Genomic DNA, 20,499 nt, shown 5'->3' with positions numbered 1-20,499 from the left:
AGGAGATCTGGAGCCTTGAGCATCCCTGAGGAGATGCTGCAGTTAAGTGGCCATGGGAGGGCAGCTCTGGTGAGAAGAGCAACGATGAAACCAGTTTACCGAGAAGGACCTGGGAGTGCTGGGGGACAGCAATGTCCCCATGAGGCAGCAATGTGGCCTCAAGAAGGCCAAGGGTCTCCTGGGGGATGTGCAGAAGAGTGTGGCCAGCAGGTCAAGGGAGGTTCTCCTCCACTTCTGTTCTGCCCTGGTGAGCCCACAGCTGGACAAATGGGTCCAGTTCTGGACTCCCAGTTCCAGAGAGACTGGGAGCTACTGGAGAGAGTCCAGTGGAGGATGGGATGCTGCTGAGGGGCCTGGAGAATCTCTGTGAGGAGGAAAGGCTGAGAGCCATGGGGCTGTTGAGCCTGGAGAAGAGCAGCCCCGGAGGGGATCTGATGAATGCTCAGCAAGAGCTGAAGGAGCTGTGGGGGGCGAGAGGCTGTGTCCAGACTCTTGTCAGTGGTGCCCAGGGACAGGACAAGGGTCAATGGCCACAGACTGGAACCCAGGAGGTTCCATCAGGAGCAGTTTGTTGGCTGTGAGGGTGGTGGAGCCCTGGAGCAGGCTGCCCAGAGAGGTTGTGCAGTCTCCTTGTCTGGAGAGCTTCCAACCCCCCCTGGCCATTGTGACCCTGGGCAAGCTGCTGTGGGTGCCCTGCTGGAGCAGTGAGGTTGGACTTGCTGAGCCCCAGAACTGCCTTCCCACCACCACCATGCTGGGATTTGGAGATTCTCTGACTTTGAGGTCAAGGGCAGCCCAGACCCCTCAAGCTGTTTGGTTTAGAAGCATAGAATCCCTTTGGTTGGACATGACCTTTAAGGTCATAAGTCCACCCATTGACTTCACACCCCCAAGCATCAGCTGGTCCAACCATTGACCAAACACCACCAGAGATCAAGTCCAACCATTCTGCTGCTGTTGGAGCTGTTTTCCTTACCCTGCTGGAGCTCTGGGAGAGGAGGTGCTGAGGGAAGGTCCCATCAGACCTCTTTTGAGGAACCCCAACTGCTCCATCCCTGGAAAGGAGCTCTTGCTTCCAGCGCTGTCGTATTGTGGAGCTCCCTGCTGCTGCACAAAGGCTTGTGCTGGGAACCTGGAGTGCCTGTGGCTGCCTCTTCCTGCTCAACTCTCTGTCTCAGTGCTGAGCTTGGGGACTTCTGCTCAACAGATGGTTGGCAGGTGCCTGCCTGATGCTCCTCCAGAGCTGGATTTTGGAGAGAGGGTGGCTTGGCAGGGAGCTGGAGCCTTAGGTGTGAACCTGGCTGGGTTCCTCCTGTCCCTGCAGAGGATCTTCTGGCAGATTTCAGCTCAGCACGCTGCTGGGGTGGTGGGAGCCTGCTGGTGGAGGTGAAACGTTGGCTGAGGAGCATCTCAGAATGTTGGCTGAGGAGCCAAGGGCTCCACTTGGCTTTCCAAAGCCCCCTGGAGGTGGCTGGGTGAGGGGATGAGTAATGGTGGTTATGGTGACTGCTGTGGGTAGTGGTGAGGTGGTGGATCTGAGGCTTCTGCCTGCTCAGGAGATCCTCAGAGCTGTGGAAATCCTTGGATGTTGCTTGAGGTCTACCTGGGCTTCCCTGGTACCTTTTCCTTTGTGACCCTGAGTCTGGAGAAGGAGAGGGGTCTGGAGAACTTGGAGGAGCAGCTGGGGGACCTGGGATTGTTGAGCCTGGAGAAAAGAAGGCTGAGGGCAGACCTTCTGGCTCTCTACAACTCCTTGGCAGGAGGCTGGAGCCAAGCATCCATCAAGGTCTTCTCCCACATAATGGGACAAGAGGGAATGTCTTCAGGTTGCCCCAGGGGAGATTCAGGTTGGCCATGAGGAACAATTTCTGCCCCTTGAGGGTTGTCCAGGCCTGGCCCAGGCTACCCTGGGCAGTGGTGCAGTCCCCATCCCTGGAGGGCTTTCAGAGCTGTGGAGATGTGGTGCTGAAGGCCATGATTTGGTGGTGCCCTGGCAGTGCTGGGTTAAGGGTTGGACTGGATGGGCTTCAGGATCTCTTCCACCCCAGCCCATGCTGAGACTCTGTGAGGGCACCCTCAGCAAGGTTGAGATGATACCAGTCCGATCCATCCAGAGGCCGCGGCAGTGATGGCAGAGCTGGAAGCCCTCTGCTGTGAGGCCAGGCTGAGAGTGTTGGGGCTGTTCAGCCTGGAGAGAAGGCTCAGGGTGACCTTCTAGTGGCTTTTCAGGACTTGGAAGAAAGCTGGGGACAGACTTTTGAACAGGGCCTGTGGTAACAGGACAAGGGGTGATGGTTGGAACTCAGTGAGGACTTTCAGAGTGGAGAGAAGATGTCCTCCACACTGAGGGTGATGAGACCCTGGCCCAGCTTGCCCAGAGAGGTGGGAGATGTCCCATCCCTGGAACCATTCCAGGTCAGGTTGTTTGGGGCTCTGAGCAACCTGCTCTAGCTGCAGACCTCCCTGCTGGCTGCAGAGGGGTTGGACTCCCTTCCCACCCCACCCATCCTTGTGGTGGAGCCAAGTGGAGGGCTGAGCAGTGTTGAGATTCAGCCTCACCCACGTGGAGCAGGAGTAGATAGAATCACAGAATTGTTAGGAAGGGACCTCAAGGATCATCCAGTTCCAACCCCCCTGCCATGGGCAGGGACTCCTCACACTAGATCAGGCTGCTCAGAGCCACATCCAGCCTGGCCTTATAAACCTCCAGGGATGAGGCTTCCCCCACCTCCCTGGGCAACCTGTGCCAGTGTCTCACCACCCCCACGGGGAAGAACTTCTTCCTAACATCCAATCTGAATCTACCCACTTCTAGTTTTGTTCCATTTCCCTCAGTCCTGTCACTCCCAGACACCATAAAATGTCCCTCCCCAGCTTTCTTGTAGCCCCCTTCAGGTACTGGAAGGCCACAGTAAGGTCTCCGTGGAGCCTTCTCCTCTCCAGACCAAACAGCCTCAGCTCCCTCAGTCAGATCTTGGTTGTTCTTTTTTGTTGGTGGCTTGGTTTGTTTTGTTTCAAGCAGAGGTTTGTAAGGACACACACACACACACACAGAGCTTCCTCTCCACTCAAGGATGATAAAAGATGGATGAGGAACAACCCCCAGGAACTCCTCAGTGTCTGGTGGTGCTTCAGTTCTGCTTACAAGGATCATGGTGGCTCAGCCACGCTTGGTGTAAGTGACCTGATTGTTAGCTTGGATGGAGGTCCTGCTGGAGCTTTAAGTGCTTGGAGCTTTGGACTTTAATGAGGTCTAAACACTGGCAGAGCAGCTGGGGACAGCAGGCCGTGCTTGGGAGCACTTGGAGTTCCTTCATCCATATTTCAGCAGAGCTACAAGAGCACCTCCAGGAGAGGAAGGCAGATGGAGTCAGCATCTTCTCCTGAACCTTGGTTCAGCCCTCAGGGCAGCATGGTTTGTTCAGTAGAGAAATGATTTGCTTGCACATCTCTTTGCTGTTCCCTTCTCCTTCTCCTGAGGGCTTTCCAAGGTGGCAGAGGAAGAGGTTGAGAGCTCATCCTGGACTCCCAAGTCAAGGTGCTCCCATCTGGAGGTGGTGGGGGGTTAGGGGGCTCTTCAGGCTGTTTCAGGTCTTCAAGCTGCTCCAGACCTTCCATTCTTCCTTCTCCTGATAGTTTGGGAGCTCATCCTGGACTGCAGGTGGTTGAGATCCAACTCAAGGTGCTCCACTACAAGGTGGGAGGTTCTGGGGGCTCTTCAGGCTGATCCAGGCTCCTGATAAAATAGTGGTGGTTTACCTCAGGAGGCTTTTTTGTCCTGCTGGTTGAAAGCCAATGTACAAAGTACCATGGCACAGCTGGAACTTGGCTCCTGAGGGATCTGCTGGGACCAGGGATGCTGCCTGCTCCGTGCTGCATGAATCCAAGCTGGCACAGTTGGATTCCTGTATGGATTCCAGCCCCCAGAACATTGCTCATGGCTTGGAGAGCAGCAAAAAACCCAACCCAAAACCCTTTACCCTGAAGCTGTAAAACACACAGGAGAAAGGTGGGGGAGCAAAGGGCAGGGTGGTGGTAGGATTGTGGACAACCTGCCAGCCCTGATGTCCCTCTGGGGAGCTGGGCAGGAGCTTGTCAGCAGTTAGGGAGCAGCTGCTGCTGGTCTAGGTGACAGCAGGTTCATGGCCACAGGCAAGAGCTGTGGCTCTGGGGACCGTGTCACGGGGAGGAAGGTGCAGCCGGGAGGAACATGGAGCCAGGAAGAAGATGCAACTCTGGCTCCATCCTCCTGATTGCAGCTCCCTGCTGGTCCCATCCTCCTCCTGGTTGTCACTGAGGAGGTGCCAAGTGGTTGTGGGTCTTCTGGGTGCACGTGTGAAAAGCTGATGAGAAAGTGAAGCTGCGACCTCCTGATCTGCTCAGGAAGCTGCTGGCAAGAGAATGGAGAGCTGTGACCTCCTGACCTCCTTAAGCAGCTGCTGTCAAGCCTCCATTGATGGTTAAATTGCACTAAATTAGAGAGGAGCTTGGAGATCATGCCATGGAGATGGTGGACCCTGCAATTAAGGTCCTGCCTGGGAAGGTCACCCTGGTGGCACTGGAAAATGAAGCCAGTGATTGTAGGTTTGTGAGGAACCAGCTTCTGGGAAGCCTTCTTCATGAGGAGCTTCTCTGTAGCAGGCTGCCCAGGGCAGTGGTGGAGTCCTCATCCCTGGAGGTGTTTCAGTGCCCTGGAGGTGTGGTGCTGAGGGCCATGGTCTGGTGGTGACCTGGCAGTGCTGGATAAGGGTTGGGCTAGATGACCTTAAAGATTTCTTCCAACCCAACCCATGCTGTGATGACTTCATAGCTCCAGGCTGGAAGCTGGAGCAGCCAAGCTTGGACCCTCAGGCAGCAGCTGTTGTTGTTTTGAAGAAAGCTCTGAAATCAAGCTGAGAGCAGGAGGAGGAGGAGGAGAAGGAGGTGGAAGAGGTGGAGGTGAGGACACCAGCTTGGGTCAGCTCTGGGTAGGGAGAAATTCCAGCCCAACACCACAGCAGGGTCCAGGTGGTGATGGAGGTCCAGAGGTGGCAAAGGTGCTGCCAGCTTGGAGGTGCCCTTGAGACGTCGTGTCCCCCAGTTCCAGACCGTAACTGGAGCGCTCCCAGCGTGATGGTTAACCCCTGGTTGATGCCATCTCAGCAGCTTGGTGATCACCAGGGTCCCTTTGGAGCATGGGATGGGGTGGGATATGGGAAGGGATGGTAGAGGGTGTGGGAAGGGCTCACCCCCCTTTTCCAACCTCCACCATTAACCCCAGTTTCAGTCCATCACTGGAAGCCCCCTCAGTGATGAGCTTGAAGACCCCAAGGTTAACCCCTGGCTGATGCCACCTCACCAGCTTGGGGGTCACCAAGGTCCCTTGGGAGCATGGGATGGGGTGGGAGATGGGAAGGGGTTTCCCCCCCTTCTCCAACCCCCACCATAAGCCCCAGTTTCAGTCCTTCACCGGAGACCCCCGAGTGATGGACTGGAGGCCCCCATGTGATACTTGACCCCAGGCTGATGCCACCTCACCAGCTTGGGGGTCCCTTTGGAGCATGGAATGGGGTAGGATATGAGAAGGGATCATGGGGGGTATGGAAAGGGTTCCCCACCTTTTCCAACCCCCACCATAAGCCCCAGTTTCAGTCCATCACTGGAGACCCCCAAGTGAGGGACTGGAGGCCCCCATGTGGTGGTTAACCCCAGGCAGATGCCACCTCACCAGCTTGGGGGGGGTCACTGTCATGGGATGAGGTGGGATAGTGGGGAGGAATCCAACCTCATCCCTTCTCCTGGGCAATTAATTAATCCACAACCTTCATCCTGCTGCACCAGCAGGTCCCAGTGCCAACTGGGATGGGCATGGCGGGGGGGCTGGTTTCTAACTGGTGGGAGCAGCTGGAGAGACCAGCAGCAGATGAAGCTGCATCCAGCACGTGACTGGGAGAGAAGAAAAGCAGCAGGAGGAAAACTAGGACATGGCACAGGCAGGGCTGGGAAGGGAGGGGGCTGGGGGGGGAGCAAAAAGGCTTTGAGGGATGGAGCTGGCATTGTGCCCCTCGGGAAGGGAGGAGACAGCTTGAGGTGGCACTGGCACCGTTACCATCATCATCATCATGGTGGTCACCATCCCAGTCCTGTTCCCAGAGCATCCCTGAGACCACCTCCTTGGAAATGAGGAAGATGCTTGGTGCTGGTGGCTGGCAGAAAGGTGGCAGGGGACAGGGAAGGAGGTGGCAGCAGCAGGGAGGTGGCAGAGGCAAGAAGATGACACAGGGGGGGACATGCTGTGGGTAAGGATGTGGCACAGGCAGGGAAGTGGCTTGGGAAGGGATGTGGCACAGGCAGAGTGCTGGCAGAGGCAGGAGGGTGGCACAGGTGGGGAGGTGGCAATGGCAGGGACATGGCAGAGGCAGGGAGGTGGCACAGGCAGCGATGCGGCACAGGCAGGGACAAGGCAGAAGCAGACACGTGGCAGAGGCAGGGAGGTGGCAAAGGCAGACACGTGGCAGAGGCAGGGAGGTGACAAAGAGAGGTGACAAAGGCAGACATGGCAGAGGCAGGGAGGTGGCAGAGGCAGGGACATGGCAGAAGCAGGGAGGTGACACAGGCAGGGAGGTGGCAAAGGCAGAGATGTGGCAGAGGCAGGAGAGTGGCACTGGCAGGGACATGGCATCACTGGGGAGGTGGCATGGGCAGGGACATGTCCCTCCAGGAAGCCATCCTGGTGTCCTTCCAAGAACCTATCCTTGCTTGCTGAGCTTTCAGGGACAGAAGCTGCAGCTGGTGCCTTCAGGGTGAGATGCAGCAGGAGATGCTGAGCCATCCCAGAACGTGGGACAATCTGTCCCAGGGGCCATTCCTGCTCACCTTGGGGTTCCTCATGGTTGATGGAGCAGCACATGGGGCAGGGCACGAGTGTCCACACCTCAAAACCCAGCTTGGGTGTAGCCAAGATCAAAGGCACCAGTCATGGGAGCGAGGCTTGGAAGAGGTCTTGAAGCCCATCAAGTCCAGCCCTTGCCCCAGCCCTGCCAGGGCACCACCCAACCATGGCCCTCAGCACCACACCTCTACAGCTTTGAAAGCCCTCCAGGGATGGGGACTCCACCACTGCCCTGGGCAGCCTGGGCCAGGCCTGGGCAGCCCTCAAGGGGCAGAGATTGTTCCTCATGGCAAACCTGAACATCCCCTGGGGCAACCTGAAGACATTTCCTCTTGTCCCATCACTTGAGAGAAGACTCTGATGCCCACCTGGCTGCAGGCTCCTCTCAGGGAGTTGTGGAGAGCCGGAAGGTCTCCCCTCAGCCTTTTTCCCTCAAGGCTAAAACCCCTTAGACCCCTCAGCTGCTCCTCACAAGTTCTCCAGCTTCTTCTCCAGACCCTTCCCCGGCTTTGTTGCCCTTCTCTGGACCTGCTCCAGCCCCTCAGTGTCCTTGGAGTGAGAGGCCCAAAGCATGCTGCAGGACAGTTTGGTGGTGACCTGGCAGTGCTGAATTGAGGGTTGGACTCCATCATATTGAAGATCTCCTCCAAGCTAAACATTTCCACGATTCCATGACTGAATCATGGTGGCTTTGGCCTTGGCATATACCCTGATGGTCTTCAAGGTCTCTTCCAACCCAAACCATGCTGTGATTCCACGATTCTGACCCTGCTGCTGAACCACCTCCCCCCTCCCACCATCACCTTGGTTGGAGAAGAGCCCCAGATGTTCTCCAAGGGTTCCTCTCACTCAGCTGCAGGTTGGATCCATCTCCCATCCCCAGCTGAGCAGCCTCTGCAATGGGGTCAACTCTCCCCCACTGTGAGGTCTTTTGGGGTCTTCTTTGTCCCCCAGCCAGGCTTGGGGGTGGTGTGGGGGGTGCCGTGGGCAGTGCTCCAAGCCACGGAGGGTGGCAGCTGGCGATCTCCACCTCTTCTCCTCGCCGCCCTGAGCGGCTCAGCCAGGCATGGTGCTCTGACTTCATTTGCTCTGCTAATTGCTTGCCTGTTAATGAGCTTCTCTAATTGCTGTGGTGGAGATGGGGAGAGCTTCCTCCCCCCTCCTCCGGTGGTCCCACCGTGAGCTGGAAGCCGATGAGGTCAGCAGGAGCCAGGGGGTGTTGGGAGCTTCTGGCCTCTGTTCCACCAGCTGGAGTCTTGGAAGGGTTTCCATCCCCTCTGGGGCTGCTCTCCTCCAGGCTCAACAGCCCCAGGGCTCTCAGCCTTTCCTCCTCACAGAGATGCTCCAGGCCCCTCATTAGCTTCCCAGCCCCCACTGGACTCTGTCCAGTAGCTCCCAGTCTCTCTGAAACTGGGGAGCCCAGAACTGGACCCAGTTGTCCAGCTGTGGCCTCAGCAGGGCAGAGTAGAGGGGGAAGAGAGCCTCCCCTGACTGCTGGCCACACTCTTCTTCATGCTCCCCAGGAGACCCTTGGCTTTCTTGAGGCCACATTGATGCCACATTGCTGCAGAGGGTATATGCTCAATGCTCAGCAAGAGCTAAAGGAGCTGGGGGGGGCAAGAGGATGTGTCCAGACTCTTGTCAGTGGTGCCCAGGGACAGCACAAGGGGCAACAAGCACCAGCTGTAACCCAGGAGGTTCCATCAGGAGCAGTTTGTTGGCTGTGAGGGTGGTGGAGCCCTGGAGCAGGCTGCCCAGAGAGGTTGTGCAGTCTCCTTGTCTGGAGAGCTTCCAGCCCCACCTGGACGTTGTGATGCTGGGCAAGCTGCTGGGGGTGACCTTGCTGGAGCAGTGATGTTGGACTGGATGAGCTCCAGAGGTCTCTTGCCACCCCTCCACGCTGGGATTTTGGTATTCTATGGTTCTGTGATGCTCCCAGCCAGCTCTTCCAGCCTCCACTGGACTCTCTCCAGTAGCTCCCAGTCTCTCTGGAACTGGGGAGCCCAGCACTGGACCCAGTTCCCCAGCTGTGGTCCCACCAGGGCAGAGTAGAGGGGGAGGAAATTCTCACCTGCCCTGCTGGCCACACTCCTCTTATGCCCCCCAGGACACCATTGGCCTTCTCAGCCACAAGTGTACCTTGCTGGTTCATGGTGACCTTATTGCCCCTCACCACTCCCAGGTCCTTCTCCTTGGAGCTGCTTCCCAGCAGGCCACCCCCCCCTGTACTGGAGCAAGAGGTTGCTCCTCCATGGGTGCAGAACACAGCCCTGGAGGGAGGCTGCAGGTTCTACCTTCTCCTCCTCCACCATCTCCCAGGGTGATGCTCCACACCTAGACTTCCTCATTAATTAAACAACTTCCTCGCCTCCAACCTTTAATTGACTGAGGCTAATTAACGACTTTAATTACTTTCTGAATGGTTGATCACACAAGCCCAGCATGGTGGGGGGGGTGGTGGGAAGGAACCTCTGGAGCTCATCCAGTCCACCCCCCCTGCTCCAGCAGAGGCACCCACGGCAGCCTGCCCAGGATCACAGCGCCCAGGTGGGGTTGGAAGCTCTCCAGAGAGGGAGATTCCACACCCATGGTTGTTCAGGGTCTACAGCCAAGATTTTGGGGCTGAATTGTGCCCTTTTCCTTCCTTGTGAGCAGATCAACCAAAAATGCTGCTCCAGATGGCAAACTGGGAGGACTGGTGACACCCCAGTCTGCTGCCATCCAGCCAGTGCTGGCCAGGCTGGAAGGTTGGGTGGAGAGGAACCTCATGAGGTTCAGCCAGGGCAAGTGGAGGGTTCTACTCCTGTGGTGGAGCAGCCTCCTGCTCCAGTACAGGGGAGGGGTGGCCTGCTGGGAAGCAGCTCCAAGGAGAAGGACCTGGGAGTGGTGAGGGGCAATAAGGTCACCATGAACCAGCAAGGTACACCTGTGGCTGAGAAGGCCAATGGTGTCCTGGGGGGCATAAGAGGAGTGTGGCCAGCAGGGCAGGTGAGAATTTCCTCCCCCTCTACTCTGCCCTGGTGGGACCACAGCGGGGGAACTGGGTCCAGTGCTGGGCTCCCCAGTTCCAGAGAGACTGGGAGCTACTGGAGAGAGTCCAGTGGAGGCTGGAAGAGCTGGCTGGGAGCATCACAGAACCATAGAATACCAAAATCCCAGCGTGGAGGGGTGGCAAGAGACCTCTGGAGCTCATCCAGTCCAACCTCACTGCTCCAGCAGGGCACCCCCAGCAGCTTGCCCAGCATCACAATGGCCAGGGGGGGTTGGAAGCTCTCCAGACAAGGAGACTCCACAACCTCTCTGGGCAGCCTGCTCCAGGGCTCCATCACCCTCACAGCCAACAAGTTGCTCCTGATGGAACCTCCTGGGTTACAGCTGGTGCTTGTTGCCCCTTGTGCTGTCCCTGGGCACCACTGACAAGAGTCTGGACACATCCTCTTGCTTCCCCCAGCTCCTTTAGCTCTTGCTGAGCATTGAGCAGATCCCCTCTCAGGCTGCTCTTCTCCAGGCTCAACAGCCCCAGGGCTCTCAGCCTTTCCTCCTCACAGAGATGCTCCAGGCCCCTCAGCAGCATCCCAGCCTCCACTGGACTCTCTCCAGTAGCTCCCAGTCTCTCTGGAACTGGGAGTCCAGAACTGGACCCAGTTGTCCAGCTGTGGGCTCAGCAGGGCAGAGTAGAGGGGGAGGAGAGCCTCCCTTGACCTGGGTGGTTGACCACTGTAGGCTTTGGTCAATGTTCTCTCTGGTAGATTGAGTTTTCATCTGGATGTGCCAAGCCTCCAAACCCCACGTGTCCTCCTCTTGAACAGCTTCCCAGAGCCATCTCCTGGGCCACGTTCTCCTCTGCCATGCAAGATCATTTCCAGCAGGCAGCAGGCTGGGATGGAATGGGGGCTGACAGGGTAGCAGCTCTGGGGTGAGATGTGTTGGACAGTGCAGATGGTCTCCTCCTGGCACAGCTCAGGGACTTCTGAACTTCTGCTGAGGGTTCTGGAAGGGGTCTGGGTTTCTCAGCAGCTTCACAAGCACAGTGAGCTATCAGCCATCGCTTTGCCAGCTGCTGCCACGGCTGCCACTGTGGCGTGGGGGGGGTGGCTGCTTCTTGGCAAGGATGATGCCACCCCAGGGGATGTCACCCTCTCTGCAGTGACCATGCTGATGGCCCCTTTTGGTGAGGGCTCAGCTTCCACCTCTCCACCTCCTCTGGGGTCAATGTGGCATGGCCATGGGTCCTGGCACGCCATGGGAAGGTGTGTTGGGTTGCCTCCATGACAAGGATGATGCCATCACTGGTGCTTCTTCTTGGGGGTGGTCCCACCTCATGAGGACTCAGCTTCCATGGACCAAGTGTGGCATGAAGGGCATTGAGGGGCTGGAGCAGGTCTAGAGAGGACAACAAAGCTGGGGAAGGGTCTGGAGAAGTTGTGAGAAGCCCCTGAGGGACCTGGGAGTGTTGAGCCTGGAGAAAAGGAGGCTGAGGGGAGACCTTCTGGCTCTCTACAACTCCCTGAAAGGAGGCTGGAGCCAGGAGGACATCCAGGTCTTCTAAATGATGGAACAAGAGGAAAAGAACTCAAGTTGCCCCAAGGAAGGTTGAGGTTGGACATGAGGAACACTTTCCGCCCCCTGAGGGTTGTCAATGCCTGGCCCAGGCTGTGCAGGGCAGTGGTGGAGTCCCCATGCCTGGAGGGGCTCGAAAGCCCTGGAGGTGTGGTGCTGGTGGAGATGATTTGGTGGTGCCCTGGCAGTGCTGGGTTAAGGCTTGGACTTGATGGTCTTCAACATCTCCAGCTGAAATCATTCCATGACTGATTCCACGGTTCCATGACTCGATGCTGTCCATCTCCTGGTGGCTCTGGTGGGTTCCTCTGACCAGTGTCCCCTCTGTGTCTCCTCTGCAGGACAAGAACAGGAAGCTGCGGCCCCTCTACGACATTCCCTACATGTTTGAGGCCCGCGAGTTCCTGCGCAAGAAGCTCATCGGCAAGAAGGTATGGAGCAGACCCAGGGTGGTGACCAAGCCTGGGGCAGATGCTGAGCTGCTGGGAGGTGTCCAGAGAAGGGCAACAAAGTGGGGAGGGGTTTGGAGCACAGCCCTGTGAGGAGAGGCTGAGGGAGCTGGGGTTGCTTAGCCTGGAGAAGAGGAGGCTCAGGGGAGAGCTTCTTGCTGTCTACAACTACCTGAAGGGAGGTTGGAGCCAGGTGGGGGTTGGTCTCTTCTCCCAGGCAACCAGCACCAGAACAAGAGGACACAGTCTCAAGCTGTGCCAGGGGAGGTTTAGGCTGGAGGTGAGGAGAAGTTCTTCATAGAGAGAGTTGTTGGCCATTGGAATGTGCTGCCCAGGCAGGTGGTGGAGTCACCATCCCTGGAGGTGTTTATGAAGAGACTGGATGGGTGTTTGGTGCCATGGTTTAGTTGATTAGGTGGTGCTGAGTGATAGGTTGGAATTGATGATCTCAAAGGTCTTTTCCAACCTGGTCTGGTCTATTCTATTCTATTCTATTCTATTCTATTCTATTCTATTCTATTCTATTCTATTCTATTCTATTCTATCCTATCCTATCCTATCCTATCCTATCCTATTCTATCCTATTCTATCCTATTCTATTCTATTCCTATCCTATGTCTTGCCTCATCATCCTTGGGGAAGGTCTTGATGGAAGGTCTTGGAGGTGGTCCTTCCCATGTCTGCCCTGCCATGTGAACCTCATGGTTGACCTGGGTATTTCAGGGTGGCTCCAAAATGGAGCTTCTTTGGAGGTGGGCCTTCAGGAGGGGTTGTGGTGTCCTCTTCAGGATGGTCCTGGGCCATTTTCTTCTTCTCTCTCTTCTCCTGGAGCACTTCTCCAAGGTCTTTGAAGGAATGGTGGATGGGATGAGGGAGTATGAAGGGTCCTTGGCTTCTTGGAAGCACATCAGGGACTCTTCTCTGGGTGATGGTTGGGCCCCAAGGGTGGTGGTGGATGGAGTTCACTCCAGTGGGTGGCTGGTCAGCAGTGGTGGTCCCCAGGGCTTAGCACTGGGGCTGGTTCTGTGTGATGTCTTCATCAGTGGTCTGCATGAGGGCACTGAGAGACCTTCAGTCAGCTTGCAGGTGACACCAGGCTGGGTGGGATGGTGACCTGCTGGGGAGCTGGGGGATCTGCAGGGGGACCTGGCCAGGTTGAGCTGCTGGGAAGAGGTTCACCAAGGCCAAGTGTTGGGTCACAAGAACCTCATGAATGCTGCAGGCTGGAAAGGGTGGAGAAGGACCAGGCAGGGTTGGTGACAGCAGTGGCTGGAGATGAGCCAGGGGTGTGCCCAGGTGGCCAAGAAGGCTACCAGCAGGCTGGCTGGGATCAGCAGTGGTGTGGCCAGCAGGAGCAGGGCAGGGGTTGTCCCCATTGTGCCATGGTGACCCTCCCTCCCCTTGGGTGCTGTCCCTGCACCCTGGAGCTCCCCATCATGGGTGATGGACTTCTGCTCTGGAGATCTCCTCATGGTGCTGTCCCTGTGCCATGGGGGCCCTCCTGTTTGATGTCCTTGTGCCATGGTGACCCTCTCCATGGGTGCTGTCCCTGCATCCTGAGGACCTCCTTATGGGTGATGTCCTTGCTGAGTGGTGACCTTGTCTTGTGGGTGCTGTCCTGGCATGGTGGGGACCCTCTTTGTGGGTGCACCTGAGGACCTCCTCACGGCCACTGTCCCCACACAGCAGTGACTTTTCCTGCTGGTGGCATCTCTCCAGGGTTGGTGTGACACTAGAGGGAGCTGCACTTTTAGGAGTTGTGGGCCTGGAAGTACCCCTCCCAAGGCAAGCAGCACCTTCTCCAAGCTGCAGGAGAAGACCTTCCCCTGGTTCCTCTGGGGCTGTCACCTTCTTGTGCCCACCTGCCACAAGGTGGCAACCCTTGCCCGGATCCGTGCCCAACCTTGGCTGCTCTCATCCTGGCACGAGGAGGCATTTTTCTGGTGGCTTCAACCAGCCACCTGTCCTCAGCTGCCCTCCTGTCCTCAGGGTGCCAGCTCCTGCTGCATCTGCTCCGGCTGTGCCCCGGGCACTGTGCCACCCACAGCGGGCAGGAGGTGCTGAGAAGGCAGCTGGGGGAAGTTTCGAGGGGCAGAAGGTGCCAGAGGAGGCTTTAGGTTGGGTTGTGAGGCACAGTTTCGTCCCCTTGAGGCTTGGCAAGGTGGAAGTGGTGGAGTCCCCATGCCTGGAGGGGTTTGGAAGCCCTGGAGATGTGGTGCTGAGGGCCATGGGTGGGTGGTGCCCTGGCAGTGCTGCGTTAAGGGCTGGACTCCATGCCCTCAAAGAACTTTTCCAACCCAAATGATTTGATTTGATGACCTCAAAGGTCTTTTCCAACCCAAATGATTCCATGAGTCCGTCTCCAACTGCTTCCAGCACTGTCTCTGGTGGGAGGTTCCTTCAGGCAGTTGTTAGATGTTGTCCATCCTGCCAAACCCCTGAGGTCATCTCTGTGGCTTTCCCCAGGCTCCTGCAGTAAAAATAAACCAGTCTGCTGGCTTCCAGAAAGAATTTCTTCTTGTGCTCCCTCCTCCTCCCTCTGGAGCAAACACCCAAGGGAGATGAGGAGGAGACATCCCAATGGCCACAACCTGCTGCCTTTGATGTCCTGCAGCATTTGCCATCTTCAGAGAGGAGCTGGGAGATGGAGAACATACCTGGATGACCCTGGATCTCCCCATGCTGGGGATAGGAAGGGACCTCTGGGGCTCAGCCAGTCCAACCTCACTGCTCCAGCAGGGCACCCCCAGCAGCTTGCCCAGCATCACAGTGGCCAGGTGGGGCTGGAAGCTCTCCAGCCAAGGAGACTCCACAACCTCTCTGGGCAGCCTGCTCCAGGGCTCCAGCACCCTCAGAGGCAAGATGTTTCTCCCGGTGGTACTTTCTGGGCTGGGGTTCAGCCTGGAGAAAAGGAGGCTGAGGGGAGACCTCCTGGCTCTCTACAACTCTGAGAGGAGTTTGGAGCCTGGTGGACATCAAGGTCTTCTCCTAAGTGATGGGACGAGAGGAAATGGCCTCAAGTTGCCCCAGGGGCAGTTCAGGTTGGACACAGGGAACAATTTCCTCATGGAGAGAGTTATCAAGGGCTGCCCAGGGCAGTGGTGGAGTCCCCATGCCTGGAGGGGTTTGGAAGCCCTGGAGCTGTGGTGCTGAGGGCCATGGTTTGGTGGTGCCCTGGCAGTGCTGGGTTGATGGTTGGCCTCCATGATCTTCAAGGTCTCCCCCAACCCAATCCATTCCATGATTCTCCTGCTTGCTTCTCCTGAGGGGCTCTCCACACCCAAACCCAGCTCAGGTCTTTCCTGAGCTGGGGAGCCCAGAACTGGACTCAGAACTCCATCTGTGACCTCACCAGGGCAGAGTGGAGGCAGAGACCTGCTGGCCTCACTCTTCTTCATTGCCCAGTGAGCCCCCACTGGCCTTCTTGGCCAGCAGGGCACGTTGCTGCCTCATGGCCATCTTGTCCAGCAGTTCCTCCTCCCTGGAGCTCCATCAGCACCCCCCCCAGGGCTGTCTCCGTGACCCCAGCGTGGTGGAATTTGCCCAGTGGCTCCTGGTGAACCAGTTTGTCCCAGTATGGATTTGTCTCCTCTGCTGGAATCAATTCCCTGGAGCAACATCAGAAGCTGGGTCAGCTCCATGCCCACCCCTGCAGCCCATTGATCTGCAGCCCCATCATTAAGCAGCTTCATTAGTTGGGTTGAGGTTTGATGGGCACTGGTGGCCTCCTCTCCTAATTATCTAGGGGGGGTTTCATTACTGGGGTGAAAGGGGGCAGGAGCAGAGAATTCAGAGAGCCTTTGGTCCCTTGCTGGGATGGACATGGAGGGGGCTTTGGTGTCTCCAGCTGTAACACCAAGGTTCCTGGTGCCACCAAACCCAACCTCTGCACAGGATTTGGTGTCTCCAGCCTTGGCACCAAGGGCTGGGAGTTTGGTAGGGATGCAAGAAGGTCCTTGAGGACCCCAAGTGGTGGTGAACTCCATTTCTGTGTCCTTAGGAGCTCCCCCCATCCCCATGCCCACCAAAGGGTCTCTTGGGTTTGCTCTCAAAGGGGCTCTTGAGGTGAGCATGGGTTTGGTGGGAACCTCAGAAGGTCTTTGGGGACAGCAGGAGGTGGTGACACTGAGGTGGTGCTTGCCACGTTCCCAGTGCTGGCAGCCCTGGGAGAAGCAGGAGGAGGTCAATGGGATGAGGGTCACCAAGGTCAGGTGATGCAACTTGTGTCACACCAACCCCATGAAGGCTCCAGGGTTGGGGTAGGAGTGGGTGGAAAAGGACCTGTGGGTGTTGGTCAAGGGCAGCTGGAGATGAGCCAGCATGTGCCCAGGTGGCCAAGGCCCCCAGCAGCCTGGCTTGGATCAGAGCCCCAGAGGGGATCTGCTCAATGCTCAGCAAGAGCTAAAGGGTGGAGGTCATGAAGGAAGGGCTTGGATCTTCTTGGTGGTGTCCAGCAACAGGATGAGGGGCAAGGGGCACCCACTGGGACCCAGGAGGTTCCATCAGGAGCAACTTGTTGGCTGTGAGGGTGGTGGAGCCCTGGGGCAGGCTGCCCAGAGTGGTTGTGCAGTCTCCTTGCCTGCAGAGCTTCCACCCCCCCTGGCCATTGTGGTGGTGGACAGCCTGCTGTGGGTGCCCCCCTTTGCGCTGGATGATCTCCAGAGCTCCCTTCCCACCACCACCCTGCTGGCACTGGGAGATTCTATGACTGCATTGCTGAGATCATGATCTCCACACCATGGTTCCAAGCACCTTGGGGATGCTTGAGGGTGACCAGGGGCTGGCAGATCCCTGGCTGGTGACAGTTGGAGCTGGGCTGGGTGACATTGAGCCGTGGTGGCTTTGCAGCAATCCGCGTGGAGCTGGGTGCTGGGGCCCTTCTTCTCAGAGGGGTTGGATCTCCTCCAGGGGAAGAAGAGCTGCTGGAGTTGATTTAATTCACACTGACTGGAGATGACCTTGGACATGTGCCCAGAGCTGCCTGGCAGCCATCTCCAGCTGCCTTTAAGGGATGGAGATGGAACCTACTGCAGATCCCAGGGACAGGGAGAAACTGAGCTCGGACATCCCCATCCCTCCTTGGAACCATCCACCCCATCTTCTCCCAGCCCCACAGGAGGGCTGGAGCTTACCACAAGCCTGCTCTTGCTTTATTCTACCCAGGGATGGGGAGAAACCAAGCTTGGTCCTTCCCATCCCACCTTGGAATGGAGAGAAACCAAGCTTGGTCTTTCCCATCCCTCCTTGGAACCATCCACCTCATGTCCTCCCAGCCCCACAGAAGTTCTGGGGCTCCACAGCCATCAGGGTTTGGCTTTTTTCTACCCAGAGATGTAGGAGTGATGGGGACAAACCAAGCTTGGACATCTCCAACCCACCCTGGAGTCATCCACCCCATGTCCTCCCAGCCCCACAGAAGTTCTAGAGCTCGACACGAGCCTGCTCTTGGCTTTTTCTACCCAAGGAAGGGGAGAAACCAAGCTGGGACCTCCCCATCCCAATTTGGAATGGAGAGAAACCAAGCTGGGACCTCCCCATCCCAATTTGGAATGGAGAGAAACCAAGCTGGGACTACCCATCTCACTTGTAACTGTGCACCCAATGTCCTTCTAGCCCCACACAAAGTTCTGGAGGTCCACACAATGATCTCTGAACCTGCCCTTGCCTTTTTCTATCCAGGGGTGGGGAGAAACCAAGCTTGGTCATCCCTATCCCACCTTGGAGTCATCTACCCCATGTCCTCCTAGCCCCACAGAAGTTATGGAGCTCCATGCATTGAATTTGCCTTTTTCTCCCCGTCATGAAACATTGTCCAATGTGCAGGTCTCTGGGGTGGCCTTGGTGGCCACTTGTTTGGTGTCAAAGGGACCTGGTTCTGCCATTAGGTGGACTGGGTACTGGTGAGGCCGCATCTTGAATCCTGGGGTCAGTTTTGGGCCCCTACAAGAAGGACATTGAGGTGCTGGAGCAGGTCCAGAGGAGGGCAATGAAGCTGGTGAAGGGTCTGGAGAACAAGGGGTGGGACTGGAGGTACAGAAGGTGCCCAAGATGGGGCTGGGAGTGCAGGAGGGGCCCAGGATGGGGCAGAAGGTGCCTGAGTCCTGGCACAGCAGGATGCTGACCAAGAGCTGCTGGGGGGTTGATGGCCAAGAGGTGCTGGGGGGGTGATGGTCAAGAGGTGCTGGGGGGGTGGTGGTCAAGAGATGCTGGGGGGGTGATGGTCAAGAGGTGCTGGGGGGGTGATGGCCAAGAGCTGCTGGGGGGGTGATGGTCAAGAGCTGCTGGGGGGGTGATGGTCAAGAGGTGCTGGGGGGGTGATGGTCAAGAGGTGCTGGGGGGGTGATGGCCAAGAGCTGCTGGGGGGGTGATGGTCAAGAGGTGCTGGGGGGGTGATGGTCAAGAGGTGCTGGGGGGTTGATGGCCAAGAGGTGCTGGGGGGGTGATGGCCAAGAGGTGCTGGGGGGGTGATGGTCAAGAGCTGCTGGGGGGGTGATGGCCAAGAGGTGCTGGGGGGTTGATGGCCAAGAGGTGCTGGGGGGGTGATGGCCAAGAGCTGCTGGGTGATGGTCAAGAATAGAATAGAATAGAATTAACCAGGTTGGAAAAGACCTTTGAGGTCATCAAGTCCAACCTACCACCCAACACCATCTGATCAACTAAACCATGGCACCAAGTGCCCCATCCAGTCTCTTCTGGGGAGGGGATGGCCGGGAACTGCTGGGGAGGTGATGCCCAAGACCTTCTGGGATGTGATAGCTAGAAGCTGGTGGGGAGATGTGTCCAAGAGGTGCTGGAAGGCTGGTTGTGACCTGCTGTGCTTCTGTCTTGGCCTAGGTGAACGTGACAGTGGACTACATCCGACCAGCCAGCAGTGCCACCGAGACCGTGCCTGCCTTCTCCGAGCGCACCTGCGCCACCGTCTCCATTGGAGGCATGTAAGTGCATCACCAAGTGCCAGCAGGGGACAAAGAGGCCAGAGGGGAGGCTGAGCTGCACTAGGAGCCCCCACAAAACTTCTTCTCACCTCCTGAAGTTGGGTAGGAGTGGCACACTGGAGGACCTCGACCGTCACCTGGTCACCTCGAGGCACGTCGTGGGGGTTGCTCTGGAGACAGCAGCTCATGGCTTGGAGGCATGGAGGCTTCCATGGGTGGAGATGGGCCTTCAGGAGGGGTTGTGATGTCCTCTTCAGGATGGTCCTGGGCCATTTTCTTCTTCTCTCTCTTCTCCTGGAGCACTTCTCCAAGGTCTTTGAAGGAATGGTGCATGGGATGAGGGAGTATGAAGGGTCCTTGGCTTCTTGGAAGCACATCAGGGACTCTTCTCTGGGTGATGGTTGGGCCCCAAGGGTGGTGGTGGATGGAGTTCACTCCAGTGGGTGGCTGGTCAGCAGTGGTGGTCCCCAGGGCTCAGCACTGGGGCCGGTTCTGTGTGCTGTCTTCATCAGTGGTCTGCATGAGGGCACTGAGAGACCTTCAGTCAGCTTGCAGGTGACACCAGGCTGGGTGGGATGGTGATCTGCTGGGGAGCTGGGGGATCTGCAGGGGGACCTGGCCAGGTTGAGCTCCTGGGGAGAGGTTCACCAAGGCCAAGTGTTGGGTCACAAGAATCTCATGAATGCTGCAGGCTGGAAAGGGTGGAGAAGGACCAGGCAGGGTTGGTGACAGCAGTGGCTGGAGATGAGCCAGGGGTGTGTCCAGGTGGCCAAGAAGGCTACCAGCAGGCTGGCTGGGATCAGCAGTGGTGTGGCCAGCAGGAGCAGGGCAGGGATTGTCTCCCTGGACTGGGCACAGCTGGTATCCTGGGGTCACTCCAGGAAAGACAGGGGCTGGGAAAGGGTCTGGAGACCTTGGTGAGAAGCAGCTGAGGGAGCTGGGGTTGTTCATCTTGGAGCAAAGGAGGCTGAGTGGAGACCTTCTGGCTCTCTACAATCCCCTGAAAGGAGATTGAAGTGAGCATTAAGGTCTTCCTGAAGTCATGCTGGTGATGGCAGCAGCTCCAGGACCTCCATAGTGATGTGGCTCCATGCTGCTTGGGAAGCCACAAAGCTCCTTGTTGCTTCTCTCTGGAGTCATGAAGACACTCATGGAGTCATCTTTGGAGATGCTCCTGGCATTCATTTCCCAAAGGAAATCCAGCTCCTCTCCAGGACCATGCTGGGATGAATCTCCTGGGATGCCACCAAGGCAGCAGGAACCTCAGGAGCTTTCCTGGATGGAGATGGTGGGAGTGGTGGAAGACCAAAAGAGCAGCTTTGCTTCTTTGCTGCTTCTTGGACCAGTTTAAACCTTTCCAGTTTCTTCTGTGGTGCTTAAACCACATCCTCATGGAGCTTGTCATCCAGCTGAGGATCTCTGTGTGGACTTTGGGGAATGCTAGAACCTATCCCTTGACTTTTTGGGTCTATTTGTAGGGGATGAGGAGCTCATTCTCCAGCTGAAGGTCTCCAGGTGGACTCTTGGGGGTGGTGGAACCTAACCCTTGACTTTGTGGGGGCTGCTTCTAGGAAAATGAGGAGGTCATTCTCCAGCTGAGGACCTCTAGGTGGACTTTGGGATGCACAACCCATCTTTGGTCTGTTTTGGGTCTATTTGTAGGGGATGAGGAGCTCATTCTCCA

At 57.2% G+C, this 20,499-nt stretch overlaps 1 protein-coding gene across 1 annotated transcript in view; it reads left to right on the top strand.

Annotated features, from left to right (window-relative positions):
• SND1 (staphylococcal nuclease and tudor domain containing 1) overlaps positions 1 to 20,499 on the top strand; it is an 88,442-nt gene that overhangs the window by 25,100 nt on the left and 42,843 nt on the right. The window contains exons 11-12 of the mRNA XM_054177992.1: positions 11,773 to 11,862; positions 18,715 to 18,815. Coding sequence (XP_054033967.1) covers positions 11,773 to 11,862; positions 18,715 to 18,815 — 191 coding nt within the window. The remainder of the gene's footprint in view (positions 1 to 11,772; positions 11,863 to 18,714; positions 18,816 to 20,499) is intronic.

This window comes from Dryobates pubescens, chromosome Z (genome assembly GCF_014839835.1).
Source record: "Dryobates pubescens isolate bDryPub1 chromosome Z, bDryPub1.pri, whole genome shotgun sequence".
NCBI lineage: Eukaryota > Metazoa > Chordata > Aves > Piciformes > Picidae > Dryobates > Dryobates pubescens.
This window is presented reverse-complemented; position numbering and strand designations above follow the sequence as displayed.